At 41.6% G+C, this 20,871-nt stretch overlaps 1 protein-coding gene across 1 annotated transcript in view; it reads left to right on the top strand.

The window, feature by feature from the left end:
- ERO1B (endoplasmic reticulum oxidoreductase 1 beta) overlaps positions 1-19,304 on the top strand; it is a 41,840-nt gene extending 22,536 nt beyond the window's left edge. Inside the window, exons 7-16 of the mRNA XM_016163404.2 lie at positions 3,164-3,284; positions 3,419-3,465; positions 6,215-6,226; positions 7,875-7,901; positions 9,459-9,551; positions 9,673-9,919; positions 10,724-10,793; positions 12,521-12,607; positions 13,525-13,658; positions 17,486-19,304. Of these exons, the coding sequence (XP_016018890.1) occupies positions 3,164-3,284; positions 3,419-3,465; positions 6,215-6,226; positions 7,875-7,901; positions 9,459-9,551; positions 9,673-9,919; positions 10,724-10,793; positions 12,521-12,607; positions 13,525-13,658; positions 17,486-17,546 (899 nt within the window). The 3' untranslated portion in view covers positions 17,547-19,304. The remainder of the gene's footprint in view (positions 1-3,163; positions 3,285-3,418; positions 3,466-6,214; positions 6,227-7,874; positions 7,902-9,458; positions 9,552-9,672; positions 9,920-10,723; positions 10,794-12,520; positions 12,608-13,524; positions 13,659-17,485) is intronic.
- The last annotated feature ends 1,567 nt before the right edge of the window (positions 19,305-20,871 follow it).

Genomic DNA, 20,871 nt, shown 5'->3' with positions numbered 1-20,871 from the left:
AAATAACAGCTGTTTGAGGTAGGCTGCCCTCGCTACCCCTCTCGCTTTTTGTTGTTATTGTCTTTATGCATGGCTGGCTTCTTCCTTTGCTTCAGCTTTCTGCTCAGATGTCACCTCACCAAAGCTCGCTGTCACTCCCTGTATAAAATAGTGACCGCATGGCTCTGCGCTGCACCCTGCTCTCCCAGAGCCCCGGGGCCGCCCTGCCATCGCCCGTGTGTGATTGCGTTTTACGGTTGTCATCTGTCACCCCCTACTAGACTGAGCCACTTGAGGGCAAGGGCCTTGTCCTTTTGGCTCCCTTCTGTGTCCCCAGCGCCTACAACAGTGCCTGGACGTGGTGCATGCACCATAGATCATTGCCGAATGAAGTCATTGGTTCATAATCAACCTCTGTAGTTTCTAAATCCAGCCGTGCTTCAGGCTGTGCGGGAGCGTTCTAACCTACAGGTGGGGGCTCCTCTACCGAGTGATTTGTGTTCTGACAGCGGGCTGTGGCAGCTGGGGACAGAGTTGGTGGTGGAGGGTTGTGGGCTCACTCCTGAGTCCGTATCCCAGTACTTTTGATCTGTGTCCCTGTGTCCATAAGCAAAAAGCCCGCACGCTAAGCCGGCCTGCGCTCCCATGTAAGAGATTTGGGTTAGGAGGCGGGAGGGAGCGTCTGGCGTCCTGGAAAATGAGATGCCATGCAGCCTCATGACGTCCATCCTAAGTGAGGAGGCTGGCGAGAAAACTCAGTGGGGGGGAAAAGGTATGCGTGACAAGGTTTGGAGAATTCCCAGAGGTAGGTGTTTCGATTCGGTGCACATTCCTTGAATCCCTGGGTGATGGCTGGCACGGTCGAGCAGAAAGATCAGCTCCGCAGCAGCTTCGTAGGGGGGGAGAGAAAGCTTTGCGAGGGGGACGCAGTGGGGATCCAAGGAGAACGTGCCGGACGAATGCTGTCGCTGTACTGCCGGAAGCGAGTTAGAGTCTAGGAACACACCAGCTAGAATCACGTCACAGGTGTCCCCAGAGGTGAGGCCGGGCGCCAGCCTGGCGTGCGCATAGGTGGCTTTCCCCCACACCGTTCCTCACTCCGGGTGTGATGAAACCCTTGTCCCTCTGTAGATGCACAGGTAGTGCCCGTTGGAGGCTTTATGAACCACGTCGTCACTGCTGCAGCTGCGGTGACCATGCGAGAGCAGCGCGTGAGCACGTTCCTCACAGAAACGCTCGCAGCCCGGCCCACGGGCCGCAGCCGACGCCGTCTGTAGGTCAACAGCGCCCGCCTTTTTCAGGATTTGAAAAAATATTTAAAAATTATTAAACAACTTTTGAATGAATTAAGGGACTATGCATTGAGAACATTGAGAATGTAAGTTTCACTTAAGAAAGTGATTAAAAATTGATTTAATTGATTTCACTCCTGTGATTTTCTACTCCCTCAAAATATATTTTAAATCAGAATACTTCAATATCTGAATCCAGTTGTTTTTCTTTATTGGTTTAGTTGCTTTTGTTGGGTGAAGAGGATGATAGTAGTCGAATTGGCGTGTTCATAGACGACCCTACAGATGTGTAGGCTGACATGCACACGCACGTTCTCATACGTGTGTACCTGTAGGTGTCAGTAAATATATGTTTGGGTGCTTAATATTTGTAAAGCTTACATACATAATTTAACCAATTTGGCAAATGAATTTAATCAAGAACAGCTCAAAGAAATTAAAAATATATAAAAGAAACCAGTGAATTGTAGAACTTTTGTTGGAATTTTACTATAAAAGCCATACTTTCATGAACTCAATAATTTGAATCTTTATTTTCAAATTAATATTTTAAAAACAATTGTTTTTAAGTCTTAAATTAATCTATTGGACAGTTTCCATTTATGCATTTGTGAATAAACTGCTTTATGTGATTTAACTTTTGTAGAGTGGAGTATCTATATTCCATGAATGCTAGAAATAGAGCCAGCGTTTTCCACACTCACGTTCCCGTTGTCTGTGATGGACGCGGCTCATTTAGTAATGCTGAGTCGTAACGACCCTCACGCTCTGCCTGCGTCACAGAAGTACAAGTACATGGCAGGCACGGGTCAGCGTGCCGCGTCCCGTTAACATCACGGGTAGTCCTAGGCTGTGGTCGTTGCGTGGCCAGTGACTATTGTTGGCTGACAGGAAGATATACTATCAGGTAATGAGAAGAAGAGGGGCCGTATTTAGCCACTATTTTAAGCCAGGTGCCTGTATCCTATTGACTTAATCTCATGACACCAAAAGGCAGGAAGCGAATAAGTAAAGGACACATCTGTGCCGACGTACGTAGCCCTTCAGCTAAGATGCATCATGCCCGCGCCTTGGTGGGCACGGGCGCTGTGATCTTCCTCGGTGTGACGTGTTTCCCTTCCTACGTGGGATGCACACCTCAGTGACGCAGACCATTTTTCTTTATCTTTCGTGTCCCGTAGAGCTCGCTATTAAAACGTCATCCAGAGAGTGGAGATCTAGTACATGCTCATGTAGGTTTCAACGTGGAAAGTGGTTATTTAACTTTAAATGTCTTAAGTTCTTGAAATGCGCCTACTGTATTGATTGGAGAGGGGAAAAAAGCACTTAGCACTTTAGTATGTGAACATAGGTAAAAATAAATTAATAACTTTTTTAAACTAGACCATTATGTAAGTCTATGACCAATTTGGAATCAAAGTCATTGAGCCATTTACTTCATAAGTCAAAAGTAGAGAGTAGCAGGAAAATGTCTATTTTTAATACAAGACATGCTAACAAAACGAGCGTTTCCAAGCATGTGTTTAGGTCCATATATGGGAAGAGAACAAATCAAATGTTAAGACAGGTGGTGATTCTGTCAGGTCTTTTTAGTCCTGGCAGAAAGACTGAAGAAACAATGGATGCCTCTAATAAGGTGAGAACTGTAGCCTGACCTCAGAGCACCGGGTGTCCAGAGGACAGGGAGGGGAAGGTTTTCTTCCATCAAGTCCAAGTTCGTACAAGTCCCGGGTCAAGTACAGTCACAAGTGTGCTCACCACTCCGCCACTGCAGTTGGAGAGTACTTGAAAAGCATAGCATTTCTGTAACCTTTCGGTAGTCCTCTGCTTCGTAATGCTAAACCCTGGGTAAATGGTGACTCAGGGATGGTTTTATGGGTTTTCTTGTGCAGATGAGAGGTCTCCAGCTGCCCAGTACGTAGACCTGTTGCTGAACCCAGAGCGTTACACTGGCTACAAAGGGCCTTCCGCATGGAGAGTGTGGAACAGCATCTACGAAGAAAACTGTTTCAAGTAACTGGGGGCGGGGGCTGGGTGGGGGGTGACTGGAGGGCGGAGGGAGGAGACCATTTGTTTCTGTTGGAAAAAACATTACATAACAAACTCAAACCATGTTATATTTGAGTTTCATGCTTTATTTTTTTCAGGCCTCGATCTGTTTATCGTCCTTTAAATCCTTTGGCACCCAGCCGAGGTGGGTTTTTCATACATTTTTATGCTTTTAGAGATTGTTTACAAAATGTCGTAACTAAATTTGAGAAAATTTTCAACTATTTTATATTTTGCTTTATTCGAATGACCAAAAGTATAAGATTAGATTATAGTCAAATCTCGTGATTTCTACGTGTTTGTTGAGTGCCTGATACATGCCAGAGCCTAAACTAGAGAGTTTTATGTAAAATTAATTAGAATATATAAGTAGTCCATATATTTATATCAGAGGTTTTCTGGGGAACTCTTAAAAATCTGGATGCCCAGGCCTTATCCCATACCATTTAAGTCAGAACCTCTGAGATTACACCCAGGTGTTAGTGTTTTTAAACTCTCTAAGATGATTCCGGTACGAGGCCAAGTTTGAGAATGGTTCAGGGCGTGCTTCTCAAACTCGGTGTGCGTACAAACCACGCCTTGTTAAAATGCAGGTCCGATTCCGTAGATCTGGGTGAGGCCCAGGATTCTTCTCAGGCCCCAGGTGGGGCCCCAGGTGCTGACCCGTGTCCCACATTCTGAGTCGCAAGGGTATAGAGTGCTTTTAGGAGGTTAAGTGCCTGCAGACCGCTCCAAACCTCACTGTGCAAGATCGCAGCCACTTGCCACATCAGGCCACTGAGCCATTGAAAAGTGGCTAGCGCAAAACCAGACGTTACATTTTACTTAATTCAGTTCATTTAAATTTAAAAACGGAAGCAGCATAAACTTTTTTTCACCATTAAGCAGAATTTTATTGTTTTGTTAGGATGACTGTAACATGTATTGTGGTGCATATATACCTTAAAATGTGGATATTAGAAAATACTTAGAATTTTGTACTGGAAAATTTAAACTACATGTGTGGCTGGCATTATATTTCTGAGGGGCAGCATTGCTGTAGACAGTTGGAGATTATTGTATAAAGCTATCAGGTGCATCGTGGACCCATCTCAGTGAGGAGCCGATCCCTGGGGCAACCCTGTAATTGACTTGCCATTCCCATGTTTTCTTTAGACCAGGACTGATATAAGAACTTAAATGTCCTGGTCAAGGTTTGCATCTTTATGCATTTCTGAGAACCAGAGAGATTTAGAAAGGTGGGATGAATGGACTGCTCTTAGATGCTCACTCTTTCACAGTATGACAAATATTCTTCCCCAAATTCATTCTCACACTGCCTGGAGAAGGGCATTGGATCATGGGAAAGGTGTGCCTGCTTCTTACCCTTTGTCTCTTTACTTTATAACTTTTCATTTCCAACTTAAATGTTTTCGTTACACAAGATTTTATAAAAATTGAAACAATACAGAGGTTACAGAAACAAGAAAAGATCCCCCACCCACATCCTGCCTCCACGTTCTGTTCCCCGGGCCGGAGTTTGGAAGGTGTTCTTCCCTATGATTACTTCCTCTTTCTTTTTTTTAAGGATTGGAATTAAAAAAATTTTTAATCGAGGTATAATAGATATAACTATATGTCAGGTATACAACATAACGATTTGATGCATGTATGTATTGTGAAGTAGTTAACATCCATCATCAAACATAGTTATAAATTTGTTTTTATTGTGATGAGAACTTTTAAGATCTCTCTTAGCAACTGTCAAGTATTATTAACTATAGTGGCCATGAGTACATTACATCCCCAGATTTATTTTATGACTGGAAGTTTTTACCTTTTGACCACCTTCCCCTGTTTCACCTCTCCGCCCCCCGCCCCTCACCTCCCCATCCCCTGCCTCTGGCAACCACCCATCTGTTCTCCGTATCTGTGCGTTTGGTTTTTTTGGCTTTCTTTTGCTTTGTTTTTAGATTCCACTATATGGTATGTATCTTTCTCTGTCTGACTTACTCCACTAAGCATGATGCCCTCACGGTCCATCCATGTTGTCACAAGTAGCAAGATTTCACTCTTTATAGCTGAATAATAGTATCACTTTTAAAGCAGGAAGTATAATTGTTCACTTAACAAAACCATCAAGTCCTAAGAAACACTCGATTCCATATTATGACAAACTAGAGCCGCGAGACTGCTGGAGAGACAGGTGGGGAGGAGTGTGCTATGTGAAGACGGACGGAGGGAAGAGGAGGAAAGGAGGGAGACGGACGGCTGCGGGAGGGGCAGGCGGAGTCCCGCGGGCGGCGGGGGCGGGGGGCAGGCGGGCAGCGGGGCGGGCAGCGGGGCGGCTCGTGCTGGGGGTCGGTGCGATGCCGGCTCCCGCGCAGCCGCAGCGCCGCCCGGCGGACTCGCGCTGTCCCAAGCCAAGCACTGCGCTGCCACAGCCGCTTGCCAGCAGCTTCGGAAAAATAGAACCTTTTTCCAAAAATGAAATGCAGCGGAAGTTTCTGTGACTTCAGTTCGAGAAGTACTTTTGTTGAGCGTGTGTGTGCGTGCGTGTACACGCCGAGCAGCAATTTAGGAGAAAAGTGTTCCAGCACGGCCGTGTGGTGTTTGGGGTGGCTCGTCCCGTGAGGGTTAAAGGAGGCCTTTGTGTGTTTCTTAATTATTGAAACTAATGGTCTTTGTGATTAGCACGTCTTTTATACAATAAATATCAGAAAGCAACTAGAAGTAATCTTGTACTTTTTGGCTGATATTAAGGCTCATTTGCTGGATGACCTCACTCTGAAAAAAGTTCATGGTATTTTTAATAGTTTAATACACAGTAAGTTTTAATCCCATATTAAAATAAAGAGGATTAGAATCTGAACTATGTTAAACATTTTCTGAAATCTTTTCTATTTCTCTTTCAGGAGAAGATGACGGTGAGTTAAAACTCTCGTGTTTGTATTTATTTCAAATATAGAGAAAATGTTTTTAATGATCAAACTTTGTTCTTTCCTCTAATTCAAAAGAATTTATCTTATTTTTTCATAAAATGGCTACCAGTGAATGGTGAACAAAATGAATATTTAATAATATGTAGATATCCTATATTAAAAAAGTATAAAGACTGTTTTTTTTTAATGTTTAGTATAGCAACCATGATTACATACCAACTTCCCCATTTTCTGGTTATTATACTCTACTTGAATATGTTCCGAAGAAAAGAAGTTAGTGTAGTTTGACCAGGTAACTTGTCTTGTGACTTCTTTTTTTTCTTATTGACTTTGAAATTTGTAACCTCAGTTATCATTAAAATACTTAATCTTGTGAATAATAGTAATTATCAACAAGTAGTTATTCTAGGTTACTGAATGAATATTGTTCATAAGGTGCCCCAAAACAGCCAAAATAATTTTTTCAAATGGATATCTGTGTTCAAGGGCACTGCGGCATGCAGGATAGAAAGATACATAAAACATGAAGCCTTCCCTTTAGGAGCTGCCAGTGTGTAGGAAGAATGGTGAGCACTCTTTGCAGGTGATGGCAAAGTACAGACAGGTGCCAGGGCTCTTTAAAGGTGTAATAAATCCTGTTTCACTGGAGCAATCTGGGAAAGCTTGCTGGAGGAGGTGGCATTTGAGATGAATAATGGAGCAGATTCAGGCCAGTAGAATTGGAAAGTATGTGCTGTTTGGAGGAAATAGTATGGACCAAGGAGTTAAGAAAGGAAAAATGAAGCATGTTTGGGGAGACCCTGTAAGGTAGGAAAGATTTTATTTATATAGGGGAGCTAGACTTTCCTCTTAGCAGTTGGGGTTGAATAAACAAGTGGGATAATGATAAGTGATCCTTAGAGGATGCTGAACGAATGAATCTGTAGGAGGATGTTTGTCTCGTTTTGCAAAGTGTGTAGACTCTCAGGAGGCCAAGTAATTCCCACCCCCACCAGATTTATCCCCTAGACTCCATGCTCAGCTCATCTGTGGGTTGAGTTTTCTTATCATGCTTTGCTTGTCTCAAAATAAAATAAGAACATGTAATTTAGGAAGCGCATTAACTATTTTGATTTTTATTGACTGCCATTTTTGTTTTCAGTCAAAACAACGATTTGGTCTAGAAATAGCGCTTTTAGCATTAGCACACAGATAAGTCAGGCCCCTCCGTGTGCTAGTCACTAATTTTTCTGAAGAATTATCTTGAAAATTAAGAGATTTTTAAATATTCACTATTCTTTCTAGAATTTTTAAGAGTGCTATTGTAATCATCAAAAGCAAATTTAAGACTATTAAACTCTCCTCACATACTTATGGATGTTTAAGCTTCCTAGTGAATAAGATTTACATAATGTTTTGACTGAAATGTGTCCTCAAAATTTTTAGCCAAAAAATCATAAGAACATTCTCCCAATACTTAAATTAGAATTTTATTTTCTAGAACCAGATGCCTATTTCTCTACTTTACATGAAACAGTGGACATTTCTAGAACTTTCTTAATTTGTCACAAAAATATTATATAGACTTAATTCATCCTAATATATAAATGACTGTGTTTTTAAACCCAGTTCTCTGTGTGTGTGTTTTTTTTAGGAGAATCATTCTACACATGGCTAGAAGGTAAACTGTTGGCCTTTTAACTTTTTTTGGATTCTTATAGAAAATGTATTTATTCAATATATTTTTGTAAGTTCTAGGATTCATTAACTTGACAATTTTGACAGTATTTGAAAGAAAATAACATGTTTTAGGTTATTATATCTTGGGATGCGGTTTTTTTAAAACTTCCGAGGCTGCCGGTCAGTCAGACACTCGCGTCCCGGAAACGTGCAGGGCAGACCCTTCCTCAGGCTTTCCTCACCGGCTCCCAGGTCTTAGTTTCTTCTGTATGTGATGCTCATCTCAGCGACTCTTCTAATAACCATTATGGAAACCTGTTTTTTTTAAAGTAGAGACTTTTTTTTTTTTTTGGAAGGAAATACTTTTTTATGTATGAAATTGAGGGAAGGTAAATTTGAATCCAGAATTCTTTTTTCCTGTTAGAAGCTACTTACTCAGAGCCATCTATGGTAGAACATAGAGAATAATTGAGGACCTAAAAGATCTTGAAAACATAAAAAGCAAGCCACTTGCATAGTCTGACGTTTTAAAAACCCCTCGGCATATAATGAGGTTACTTTTTCGTTTTCACTGTTGAAGCCCATTTTCCCCCCACTGAGGGCGTGTGAAAAACAAGCAAATATGACAAAAACAGAAAAACCCGCTGGGTGGTAAAGGAGGGAAGAGGCCACTGCTTTGCATCCAGTGGGTCCTGAAAGCTTACTTTTTTGCATTTTTATTTTAAAAATTATAAAGAATGTTTTCAAAAACTTCTTTTTGTAAACTATAACTTCAAATTTACCATCTTAACCATTTTAAGTTTCATACATTCACAATGCGTATCACTCTTATAATAAGAGAACATCTTTTAAAATGGAGGTAAGGGTAGGATAGGATGGTGGAACTTTCTTGACCTCTGTTTTGAGCAAAAGCCTATGTGACTTAAGAAGCTTCCATAAAATAATTTTCCATCATATTCCTGAACTCCACCTGACATGATTCTGCTCACATAGTAAGTGGCTTTCCAAGTTTGGGCTCCTTACAAGAGGGACACGTAGCAAAGCAGAATCGGAGAATTCCAGGGCGGAGGAGTCAGCGGACACACGAAGGGAGCCGGGGGCAGGAGAGGAGCGGGGCCCAGCCTCTCCTTCCTTGATCACCACGTGGGTCCAAAGAAAGGACTTCTGCAGGAACGGGAAAAGGACAGACAACTATTATTAAGCCGAAGCAGTGACTTTACGATCACCTTTGCCTTAGTGTAGCCCAAACCGTGAAAAATCTACACCGTTGCCTTCTGGGTAATGTGGGAACCTGCCTCCACAGTGTTGGGACCTCCAGTAGCCCAACATCCCCTGTCTCGTTCTGTGTTAAGTTATATATTCAGTTCACTTCATTCTGAAGTCACAATCTTATTTTCTCTTCTACTGAGAAACTCCTGATCTCATTATTTCACATTATTTCTTGATTTATTTTTAATGTCCTTGAATCTTAACTTTAAAAATAAGCCTATGCACTGAATCTTCAGTATTCCTCTTATCTAAATGGATGTGATTTCTTTTTCATTATTTTTCTGAGCAGGTTTATGTCTGGAGAAAAGAGTCTTCTATAAGCTCATATCAGGACTTCATGCTAGTATCAATTTACATCTGTGCGCGAATTATCTTCTGGAAGGTAATCAGAATTTTACATAGAAATTTTTCCTTCTTCGTGTTCAAATTGAGGGGAAACATATATTCTCTGTAAAGAAAAAAATTCTGTCAGAAGCATGCCATGTATTTCTCTCTCTCTTTAGAAACCTGGGGTAAACCTAGCTGGGGACCTAATATCAAAGAGTTTAAACGCCGCTTTGACCCCGTGGAAACCAAGGGAGAAGGGCCGAGGAGGCTGAAGAACCTGTACTTTTTATACTTGATTGAGCTTCGAGCTTTGTCAAAGGTGGCCCCGTATTTTGAGCGCTCAATTGTCGATCTTTACACTGGAAATGTAGAGGATGATGCTGACACAAAAACTCTTCTGCTGAATATTTTCCAAGATACAAAGTAAGAATCATACATCATTATTGCTCTAAAATGCTCTGCTCCATATTTGAAAGAGGTAGCACTTGAAATACAACAGAAACTGGCTGCTAAGAATTAGGAAAAGGGAATTAGGACTGAGAAGGAAATGGTTAATAGAACAGCAGTATTTAAAATTGTTTCTAAAAATGTTAACTGAAAATCATCTATAAAGCATCGTTGCAGACTTTCACATTCGCAAACAGGCTCTATTTTAAAATATGACTTTAAATTTTGTGTGGTATCAAAATTTAATGTGACTTTCATATTCTTTCTACCAACATTGTATTCTTTCAGTTACTAATTAAATTCAGACGATATTGGATGTTAGCATAGACAGCGAAGGGAACATCAGCCTTTCCAGAATATAACTGTCTTACTAAAAAATGCTGAGTCTATAAAACTTGAATTTACTGGTTGTAAAATGAGCATGGAGGAATGTTGGATTAAGAAGTGTTTAAAGTAAATTATGCATTAAATTTTAAATGATACTTTAAAATGTTGTGTTGCACATTTTTCACATAGATTATGTTTAGTTAATTTTTTAGATTATTTTTGTTATGTAATTTGTTTGGAACATTAGCTTATACATTCCGAAGCCATCGTTATCTTTAGTCTTTTACTGAATAGTTTAAAGGTGAACTGTTTGCCACCTTCCTATGTTACTAAGCCTTAAGCATGTGTAAATTATGAATGTTAAATATCAAGGATAGAAAGTTCTATCAGAGCTCTAATACATAGCACTTGATGTTTTTTGTCCGTAACTTAACAATATCGTTGTTTTATCAGGTCCTTTCCCATGCACTTCGATGAGAAATCCATGTTCGCAGGTGACAAAAAGGGGGCCAAATCGTTAAAGGTACAGAGTTCTTGATTGGGGGACGGGGCGGGGGGCAGGGCACTGGCTGCATCTCAGACCTTTCCCGCTAAACCCTTTCTTCCCAGTTGTTCCTCTTGTTGAAGTTGGTTGATTGGATTTTATTATGAGTGACACAAAAAGCCTCTTCTCCCGACTTCCTTCTCTAGGCCTTTCTCCTTTTCCTTTTGACCAGCTGCTCAGTGAGTCCTCAGTCATTACTGTGACCAGTGTGTGTGGCACGTTCGTACATGTCTTTTTAAAGGGTTTTATTCTGACAGTGTTTTCTCACTTTAAAATCACAGTGTGTATCAAGTGTGTCTTTCAAAAAATCATTAGCCTGTACTCACTTTGAAGGTGATAAGTAGTATATTTTTCTAAAGTTTATTTGATACAGTGTTACAGTTTATGAAACTATTATGTTACAGTAAGTACATTACACAAAGTACATTGTACCCTTAAAACATTATAAAAGTATTTGAAATTGGCTGGCAAATAGTCTTCTAGCACAGCTCCACAATCTTGTACATGCAATTCCAAAATCTGAAAACTGAAACATTTTGTTATGTTGGGTGCAAATTAATTTGTTAGCAAAACCTGACCTGAACGAAATATAAGAATATTTATAGTGTTTTTTAAAAAAATTCTGCTGCTACTATTCTGACATGTTGCTGCAGGAACAGCGTATTTGATGACAGGTGTCGCCACACACTCTGGTGGGGTGTTCCATAATGGTGTATGTACTGCGTTTCTAAAATCTGAAAAGTTCTGAATTCTGAAACACATTCGACCCGTGATGTTTTAGATGTGCACACACTACAAGAACTAAAAAGTTAGCATCAAGTGGTTCTCCATCAATAAGAGTTGCTTGGTATTCTGAAGTGATTAAACTACAGCTATATTTTAGTTTTGGAAGGTTATTTTGTTTTATAGTTGTTTTAGAGGTATATTGCTGTTACAGTGTTTAATATAATGTGAATTTATTTTCGTAATGCTTCCTATTTTCTATGTATGTATACAGATATAGCGTGATCTTCCCAACGCCCTTGCGTGATAGGTAGGACAACTGTGATTGTGCATCTTTCTGTAGATGAGGAAGGTGAGGCCCATGCGCACAGGCCAGCGTCTCCCTGTGCAAATGGCGCTCGCGAAACGCAGGGTCCAGGTGGCGGCGCCCATAGGAGCCACACCGGCGATGTGGGGCCGTAAGACCGGCCCCTCACACAGCCCCGCTCCATCATGCTGGGGGTGCCCATTACAGACAGCGCCGTGCTGAGGACAGGGGCGGGGACTGTCCCCATCCTGAGCTGAGCTTTCCCATTCAGACTCACAGAGCAATCCGGCAGAAATAAATGAAACTCACTGTATAGCTTTGTTTACCACAGGGTGTATCTAGACATCAAATGGAGGCAGACATTAAGTTCCTTAGAAGTAAATACCATGTATTACTTGTTTTCGTGTCCCTCACAGTGTATACTTTGGTGCTTTGCACAGAGTTGTCCCTCAGTAAAAAGTTTGTTGACTTAGTGTGTGGAATGAATTTTATAAATTTCCATTAATGTTAGTTGTTTTATGTGCAGTGGCATGCTGTACAAATTCAAATCATGTTCTTCACTGTTGAAAAACACAATTTAGTCAATAAACTTCAGAACTTTTATTTCTTATAATTCAAATGGGTGCAGGTTCATTTTAAACATCTAATTAGAATGCGCATGTCTTCTGCATGCTAGGAGGAGTTCCGGTTACATTTCAAGAATATCTCCCGTATAATGGACTGCGTTGGATGTGACAAGTGCAGATTGTGGGGGAAATTACAGGTTTGTGTGTGTTGTCTTATATTTTGAAATCAGTACTAACCTTAAATTTTTCCACTGAAGAGTTGAAAGTTTTCATTAAGATGTCCTCATTGTTCATTGAATTCTAGATTCTAAGGGTGTTTTTTTTTTTGTATTATCGATGAAAAAAATTAATATTAAGCTCTACGTTAATGTGTATATGTAAGGATGTTTTCCCTATTCTGTGTTAATGATTGGGTTTTATTGTATGTTTCTATTGATACAATCGGATTCATTTCTGAAGTTGGTTATAGAGTATATTAGTATATAGCTGTATAAAAGATGAAATATAATTATATAAAAGGACTTAATTATGAAATTTTGGTTCCCGAACTTGTTTCAGTGATCAAAAGAAGGCCACCTAGTCACAAAATAGCAAAGTTCTGCCACCCAGGCCTGTTTCTCTATATATTCATGTAAAAAGGATTGATATTTCATTCTTTTTTTTTTTTTTTTTACAAATATGACAATGTCATAGAAAATCAAGAGACATTATTTTAATGGAAGCTACACTGAAATCAGTTTTCTTCTAATGTTAATAATTGAGAAATTATTAAATGTAGGTGTCACTGATAATTTCTAAGTTTTGAGTTGCTAGGGGCTTTTAAGGTTACGTATTGGATATCGTAATCCTAATGTGACATTTTCTAGGTTAAAAGAGGCATTTTAGTAATTCAGAATATCATGTGCATCAACAAGTTTTAAACTCTTAAACTATTGAGGTTTCTCTAACAGCTTAGGTAAACTCATGTGCGGAAGTAGAAACCGTAGCTTGCGTAGTTTGGCGTGTGCCGAAGTCGAGTTTATGTGCGTCCCTCTCCTCACAGTGACTGTTCCTTCAAGCCTTTATGGTAGTTACGATATGAATATAATTGTAAGTTTATCACTATTTCCACTAGACCCAGGGTTTAGGAACTGCCCTGAAGATATTATTCTCTGAAAAAGAAATCCAGAAGCTTCCAGAAAACAGCCCATCGAAAGGCTTCCAGCTCACTCGACAGGAAATAGTTGCTCTTTTGAACGCGTTTGGAAGGTGAGGACGGATTCTCCCGCACGGTGCCGCCAGCGCCGCAGCTCGCCTCGGCCCGAGCAGTTTGTCTTGCTTTGTTCTGTCGACAGAGGAAGAATTCTCCTCATACGTGGTCATGCCTGTGCTCACAAGTCAGTTTCTCTGCAGCTCCCAGTATTTCTGCTTGTCCGTATTTCTGTTTGCCTTCTCAGTTGTGTGGGGAGAATATTCTCCCCGTAATATTATCCTCGTTAGCTGCTGTCGCTTGTTCAAGAGCAGCAGCAGGGGTGAGGAGCTTGGCCGAGAGGCGCTGAGAGAAACATGGAGCCGTTCAGCTGCCCTCCTTTCTTCAACCCCGGAGGCCTTGCTCTTTCATTTAGTCTTGCCCCGTTTCTCCTGTATACAGACGTATACTTTGCTTTTTATTTATACCATAGGTGGTTTCAAAAATAACGTGTATTCGCCTGTAGGGACACGTGCAGTACCAGCGAGGAACAGGGGACAGAAGGGACAGAGTCATCGAAGATAATACTGTGCGGGGAAAGGGAAAAAAGGGAGGATTTTTTTTTAAAATAGGGAACCAAATGATACAGAGATTATTTCTTACGTTTTCTTAACATGCGTTTTTAAGGTAAAAAGAGGCAATTAAATATGAAGTAAATCGTCCCTTCCCCCTTCCTGACACCATAGATTTCACCTGTCGCTCCCCGTTTTTGAAGATGACTGTGTAGGCCAAGGTTTCAAACAGGATAGAGGTAGAACGTCCATCGGTGATTAGTATTTTATGAAAAATCCAGTGCACCCTCTTATGAGGCCGATAGTAAGATAAAACAGGAAACAAGTAAATTTAAATTAATTAAGATGAAATTTAAGTGAAGATTTTAAGCAAACATTTTAAATTAGAATAAAATTAAATTGAGAAAGAGGCAGATGCTGACTTCCTCAGACTTTCTCGGAGTCTCACAGAGAATACCCCTAACTGCGACCTTCCTGCCTTGGCCGGTGTCCAGAACCTGGGATCATCACCCTGCCCGTGCTCAGGCCGGCTGGGCTCAGGGGCCAGGCGCCCGGCTGTGGGGCCCGGCCGGTTACTCGGTGTCAGCTCTGGCCAGTCCCTTCCCTCTGCCAGCCGGTCCCCCTGCTCTGTAAGACGAGCCCTTCTCAGAGTCACTGTGAAGATAAAACGAGACTACGTGACCGCGCTGCTTAAGCCACAAGATGCTGCCTGACTCACGGTGGCGAAGGCGACGTGCTTACTGCTCTTAGTTTTTAGAAAAAAATTTTTTTTTTCTGAATAAACTAGATGTGAGAAACCTTTCTTTTGTTAAGGGCAATGACACTCAGGGTGGGATAGTGGCATAAATAAGGTGCAGCCTAATTTCCTTTTTCCTCCCCAAGGGAAAACAGATAGCAGTTTATGTGTGTCTATTTTAAATGTCCTTAAAAAATTCATCCTCCCCCCCCCCCAATTATAAAAGTCATGGTCATTATAGAAAACTTGGAAAAACATATGAAAATATAATTTTAAAATAAATTTTAAATTACTCATATCTCTACCACCCAGGACTATTTCAACATTTTATTTATTTTTAATGTGTATATCCCCAGTGCTTATAAGAAAAATAAATATATACTATATGTGTATATATGTGTTTACAGAGTTGAAAGCATACTTTTTGTATACTTCAGTTTTACTTGGAATCATAATCATTTTCCAGTATCATTTTTTTCACAGGCATTATTTTTTGAATCAAAAGGAAGGTTTATTAGAAAGGGGGTAACGCTCCCCAGAGTGTGGTTTCCTCCCAGGGGCCGTGGGTGAGAGCGACAGAGAGGCAGAGCGAAGCGCTGAGAGGGGCCGCGTAGGCGTCATTTTAGTACCTGCCAATATGTCACAATTTAGCCTTTCTGTTTTTACATTCAGTTGAGTTTGTTTCCTTCATGTAATTCTGTACATTTCTCCTTTAAAGAATATTATTGTTTTTCTTAAATATAATGAAATCTGTTCATTTCATTATACGTTCCACCTGATTATCAGCCATTTAACTAGTAAATGATTGTGGACGCACTAACACCCAAAACGATTGCATCACGCTTCGGGGAGCTTATGCATTAGCCTTTCTTAAGCGAATGGGCCGCTTCCTGGCTGACCGTCCCTTCAGCGCAGTTCTGCCGTTGCTTTGCCATGTGACGCTCGTGGGCAGAGATGTACGATGAGCATTGACTTTGGGAATGTGGAAAATGTGGTTTCGTTATCTTGAATACTCTGCAGGATCTTTCCTACACTAACAGCCAGTTTTCGATAGTTTCAACATTTACATCAAATGGTTTATTTTCCAGGGAACAATGACATGGCATTAATAAACCTGTTGGAGATTGTATTTTCGTGCCCCTCTAAAAGGGTAGAGCAGTAGGTAGCCACAGGTCTGCCGTGTGCCTTCCTGTGTCAACCTGGGGTGCTGACAACGTGGGAAGCATCTCCTGGGTGATAGACCGTGCGGTCTGGGCTGCATCTCCACGGACTCCAGGTCTACGCGGCGCTGGTCTGCTGGGGCCCCGGGAAGGGGACACACCCGAGTTAGCGGTCACCAGTGCCTTTGCGTTCCCTGACCCTCTCCGTTTGTGTCCACGTCCAACAGGGGTGTGGGTTCCCATCCTGACCACATCTGCTATGTACTAAGCTCTTTTCTTGAGTTAGTTCAGCCTTGGTCTCTTTACCGCATCTTCATATATATTCTGGTAGTTTTGTTTTTTTTTAACAGCTACTTTGAAGTATAGCGTATGATTTTACACATTTGTTTAATAACCCTATTTTTCCTAATAATTAAAAACTGTTTCAACCCTTTAATATTCCAAGGATAAGAGTAAGAATTCATTTTCTGACTCCCACAACTTGTCAGAGTGTAAAGAAAATGGTTTTGAGACCATAGAGAGCGTAGATTTTTTGAGCAGTGACGTGGTCTTGGGGTCCGATTAACTGGTTAGAATGCACCTACTAGCTGGGTGCCCTGGGAGAATTACTTGCTCTATTTGAGCCTCAGTTTTCCAAAAATGTAAAATCAGGGTTAATTTTATCTACCTTGTAGATTTTTTTTTTTGCAATTAGGTTATGTGTGTGTGTGCTCAGAACATTGCCTGACACATCCTAAGCTCTTGGTATAAGAAAAGTTATTTATTAAGTAAAGAAACCTGAATAATGCATCCTATATTGTCCTAAGTTATAGAAAGAAAATGTTGGATTTTTATTGTATCCACCCTGAATCATTGAGGATCATTTAGCTTGTAGGATTATTTTTTGGAGATTTCTATTCCAGAGTTTTACTGCTGGACTCGGACCCAGAAGCATTGTATTTATTCATTCTTTCTTTATTTAATGCCATAAACACTGATGGGCGTAGGGCGCAGGGATTCGGCAGCAGGCAAATAAACAGATTGAGGAGTTGACCGTGCAAAACAAACTCATGTTTGGGGAGCAGCATGCAGCGAACCTCCAGAGAAGAATGCGCAAAATGGATTTGCAGACTAGGCGTCATATTGAGATTCTTTATAGCAATGAAGTGTTCATGTCACTGTTCCCATCATTAGTCTGGAATCTACTTATAAGAAGTAGTAACTGGCTTCCTTTGTCCCTTGTGAAGCAAGACTAAAGAATCATAGCTCCGTGTTTTATTAATCTTTAATAAGTAATTACAGATACTTATTTAAACCTAGAAGCTTCAGTAATGTTCAGAGTTATGTACATTCTCTTAGTGTGGATTTTGCTTTCAAATTATAGCCCATGTAACATCAATTATTTGAAACTGCTATACATCATATTAGCTATATACTAATATGCTTTTTTTCTCTTACAGGCTTTCTACAAGCATAAGAGAATTACAGAATTTTAAAGTCTTATTACAACACAGTAGGTAATAAAGGCTTTTAGATGTCTGATTAGAGACATAAAGTGTGATTGTGTGAAGACTTACTCTCGGACATTCAGCAAAAGGAGACTAACCTTCAAAGACTTCAAGAATTCTGAACTCTTAAAGAGAAAATTCAAATGTTCACTTGAATATTTATGATTCTTAATGGACTGTCAATTAGAGGTATTTATAAATGAAGTATGTGCTTTTAAAACCTGTAAGTTATACTAATTCTGTGTTTAATTTCATGTTTCCATCTGTCGAATATTCTATTCAGTTTAGAATTGGTTTTGTTCTTACTCAGTTGTGCTTTGCTTCCACTCATCCAGCTTAGATGACGGTCTCCACCCTGGTAACACTGTCGCCAGTCTGCGGGGCACAGGGCAGATGGCGCTTAGGGCTGGTATCAGTGGCACAGTTATCGATAATTTAGGTTTAGCCTCGCCCAGCTCTGCACGTCACCTTCTGGAATACGGAAGTGCGGGCGTGACGAATGGCCCTTTCAGTGTATAGTTTCAGAAGTTACTTAAATCCCCAGGACTTCATTTGTTTTTACTTAAGTTTTTAGTTGTTTTTGCTGTCTTGTTTTGGTCTAAAAGACCTGCTTTGGTAAAGCGAGCGAGTCCTGACCCCTCTGCCACTGGCCTCGTCGCCTGGGTGTGTGGGGGGCCTGGCTCGAGAGCATTCTTTACTTAGAGCCTAAAAGCGGTTTCTTTGATTTTGTGTTTCTTTGTTCCTACTCCAATTTTAGAAATGTTCATTTACTTAAAAAAATAAATGCATAAATATTTGTTTCCATCTTGATAAAATTTGAATAGGATTTTATGGATTTATAATGCCAATGTAAAACATATTCACCAAATTTACTATTTTAAATTAAAGCGAGCATTTTTAAAGGGTTTTATTTTAGAATACCATATCTGCCATCCTCTCGTTCGCTCTGGCGGGCCGTCGAAGCGGGCAGGTTCGCTCACGCCTCTTGTAAGTCACCCTCGGCCTGCCCGCTCATTCTAGTTCATGGTGCATAAATGTGTGACTTGTACCAACAGACGCCGCAGTCCTACACGGCTATTTTCTAAACCCGGGACTTACATATCCATAATAGTTAAAATATTGATTCTCTAAAAAGGTGTTAATATGTGTAATGTGGTTAATTTGGAAGGTTGCATCCGTGTAGAAGTGACGTGGGTCCAAAACTTAGTTTTTCCTTAGACCCTTCAGTCCTTCACGAAGTAAATAAGTGCTCTTAAACCCGTGCCCTCTCCCGCCAAGGCCCGAAATGTGCTCGCTGATGCCTCGGTGCCGTGTTTTGAATCCTATTTAGTTGGCTTACCCCTCTTTTAAAAACGATTAGTCACCCTGGGAGAGAGGGATGTGGGTGGAGGGAATGAGGTCTCACTGGTTACTTATTTTCTTACCCAATTTCTAACCTTTATAGACCGGGTTTTCATTGTCGCTGGTTTTTTAGGTGGTGGTGGTTTTTGTTGAATGCGACGGGCGGGCCGGCCCGAGCGTCCCTCCTCCACCGCTTCATTTTTAGGGTTTCAAATTTTATATGGTGGGAGGGGGAAGCTCAGGGTCAACTTGTCTAAAAAGTGAGTAAGTGATGTTGCTGGTAAATTAATAATTTTTCTTAGTGTTCATTTAGAGTTGAAGAAAATATGAAAATATTGCACTTTGTCTATTTTTATTATGTTTAAAAATCTTTCTCATAGTGTTACTTCACTGTTCTCTCAGTTAAAGATAAAGGCTATTATTTAAACCATTTACTGGAGAAAATCCTTGGCCATTTCCATTTATTGCTTTTTTATCTTTACTGTGATTTGTTTTAAGCTTAGGAAAAAATGTTAGAATGAGTTCCAGAAAATTAAAAGGTCCAGTTAGGATTAAAAGTTTTTTTCAAAGTTTTAACAGAGTTTTTCACTACCAAGGAAATAAACAAATGAAGTATTCTTAAGCTAAAATTTAACTTCATTTTACCGTAAATTAGATTGCAGGTCGCAGCCTGCATTTGCGTGTGTGTGTTTCTTACACGGCCGTGTACGCCGCAGGAACCTTTGCTTTGTGAGTCTGGTCACGACAGAAGCCGTTGCTCCAGTTCACGTAGTTTTTGTTGTGAAGCGACGCTGGGGTTGCCTTGTGACAATGCGTGGCTGGTCAGACCTCTCGGTGTGAGGTGTCACATCACGTGCTTAAAAAATCCAGCCCTAGGTGATGTAACTGGCAAGCGACGGCACCAGCCGACGAAGTGACGCAGACGAAGGCGACGGAAAGGCCCCTTCGGCCACGCGCTGTTTCCTGTGGCATCTGTGTGAGCGAGAAGGCTGTGCGTTAAAGGCGGTAAAGCCCGCGTGTTTCTCCTGTGTGGATTCTTAGGTTGTGAGGGGGATTGGACAGACTAGTAACAGTTTTCAGTTTTGATACTCAGTAAGTCCAGTGTGAATTTTCCAGCGCTACCTGGGTGCCACTGTGTCTGAGAGGGGACGCCGTCTTGATCTTCAGCAGCACCGCCTTCGGCCGGCAGCGGGGCCGCCGTTCACCGTGAGCCTCTCAGCAGCCTGCAGCCCGAGGCGCCTGCGGACCCCGTGGCCGTTCACTGAGTTCACTGAAACACAGGCCGGGTGCAGGCCGGGTGCAGGCCGCATGCAGGCCGGGTGCAGGCCGCGTGCAGGCCGCGTGCAGGCCGCGTGCAGGTTGGGTGCAGGCCGCGTGCAGGCCGGGTGCAGGCCGCGTGCAGGCCGCGTGCAGGCCGGGTGCAGGCCGCGTGCAGGCCGCGTGCAGGTTGGGTGCAGGCCGCGTGCAGGCCGCGTGCAGGCCGGGTGCAGGCTGGGAGTTGATAAAACAACAGACACACATCTGTGTGCTCTGTTTTAAGCAGTAGCTACAGGTGCACCTTTGATTTCGAATAGAATTGCAAATAATGTGCTATCGTACCCACCATGTAGTAGAAAATGTGAATTAAAGTGAATGTTTCTGCCATCTCTTCCTGCCCCCCCGCCAAACGTTTCCTTTTGTGAGGTGAGGATTAGATTATGATTTGTGGAGAAGGGAGGAACTCCGTAAGGCACCGACGACGCTGTCTCGTGACAGCTGGCGTCGGCGGAGCTGGGCCGAGGGCTGTGCAACGACGATGTCTTCACAGCAGCACCAGGAGGTAGGTGCAGTCGCTTGCTTTATGAGAAAAAGAACAGGGTAAGAGAGGCTAAGTCACTTGTCTACGGTCACAAATTCTGGGCTGCGGGACTAGAATCTGAAACCAGAAAGTCTGACTCCAGAGCCTCCTCTCAGGATAGGCTGTATCTGTGTGATTCCGTTTTCATAAGTTAGCTTAT

Source organism: Rousettus aegyptiacus, unplaced genomic scaffold (genome assembly GCF_014176215.1).
Source record: "Rousettus aegyptiacus isolate mRouAeg1 unplaced genomic scaffold, mRouAeg1.p scaffold_m13_p_18, whole genome shotgun sequence".
NCBI classification, from domain to species: Eukaryota; Metazoa; Chordata; class Mammalia; order Chiroptera; family Pteropodidae; genus Rousettus; species Rousettus aegyptiacus.
This window is presented reverse-complemented; position numbering and strand designations above follow the sequence as displayed.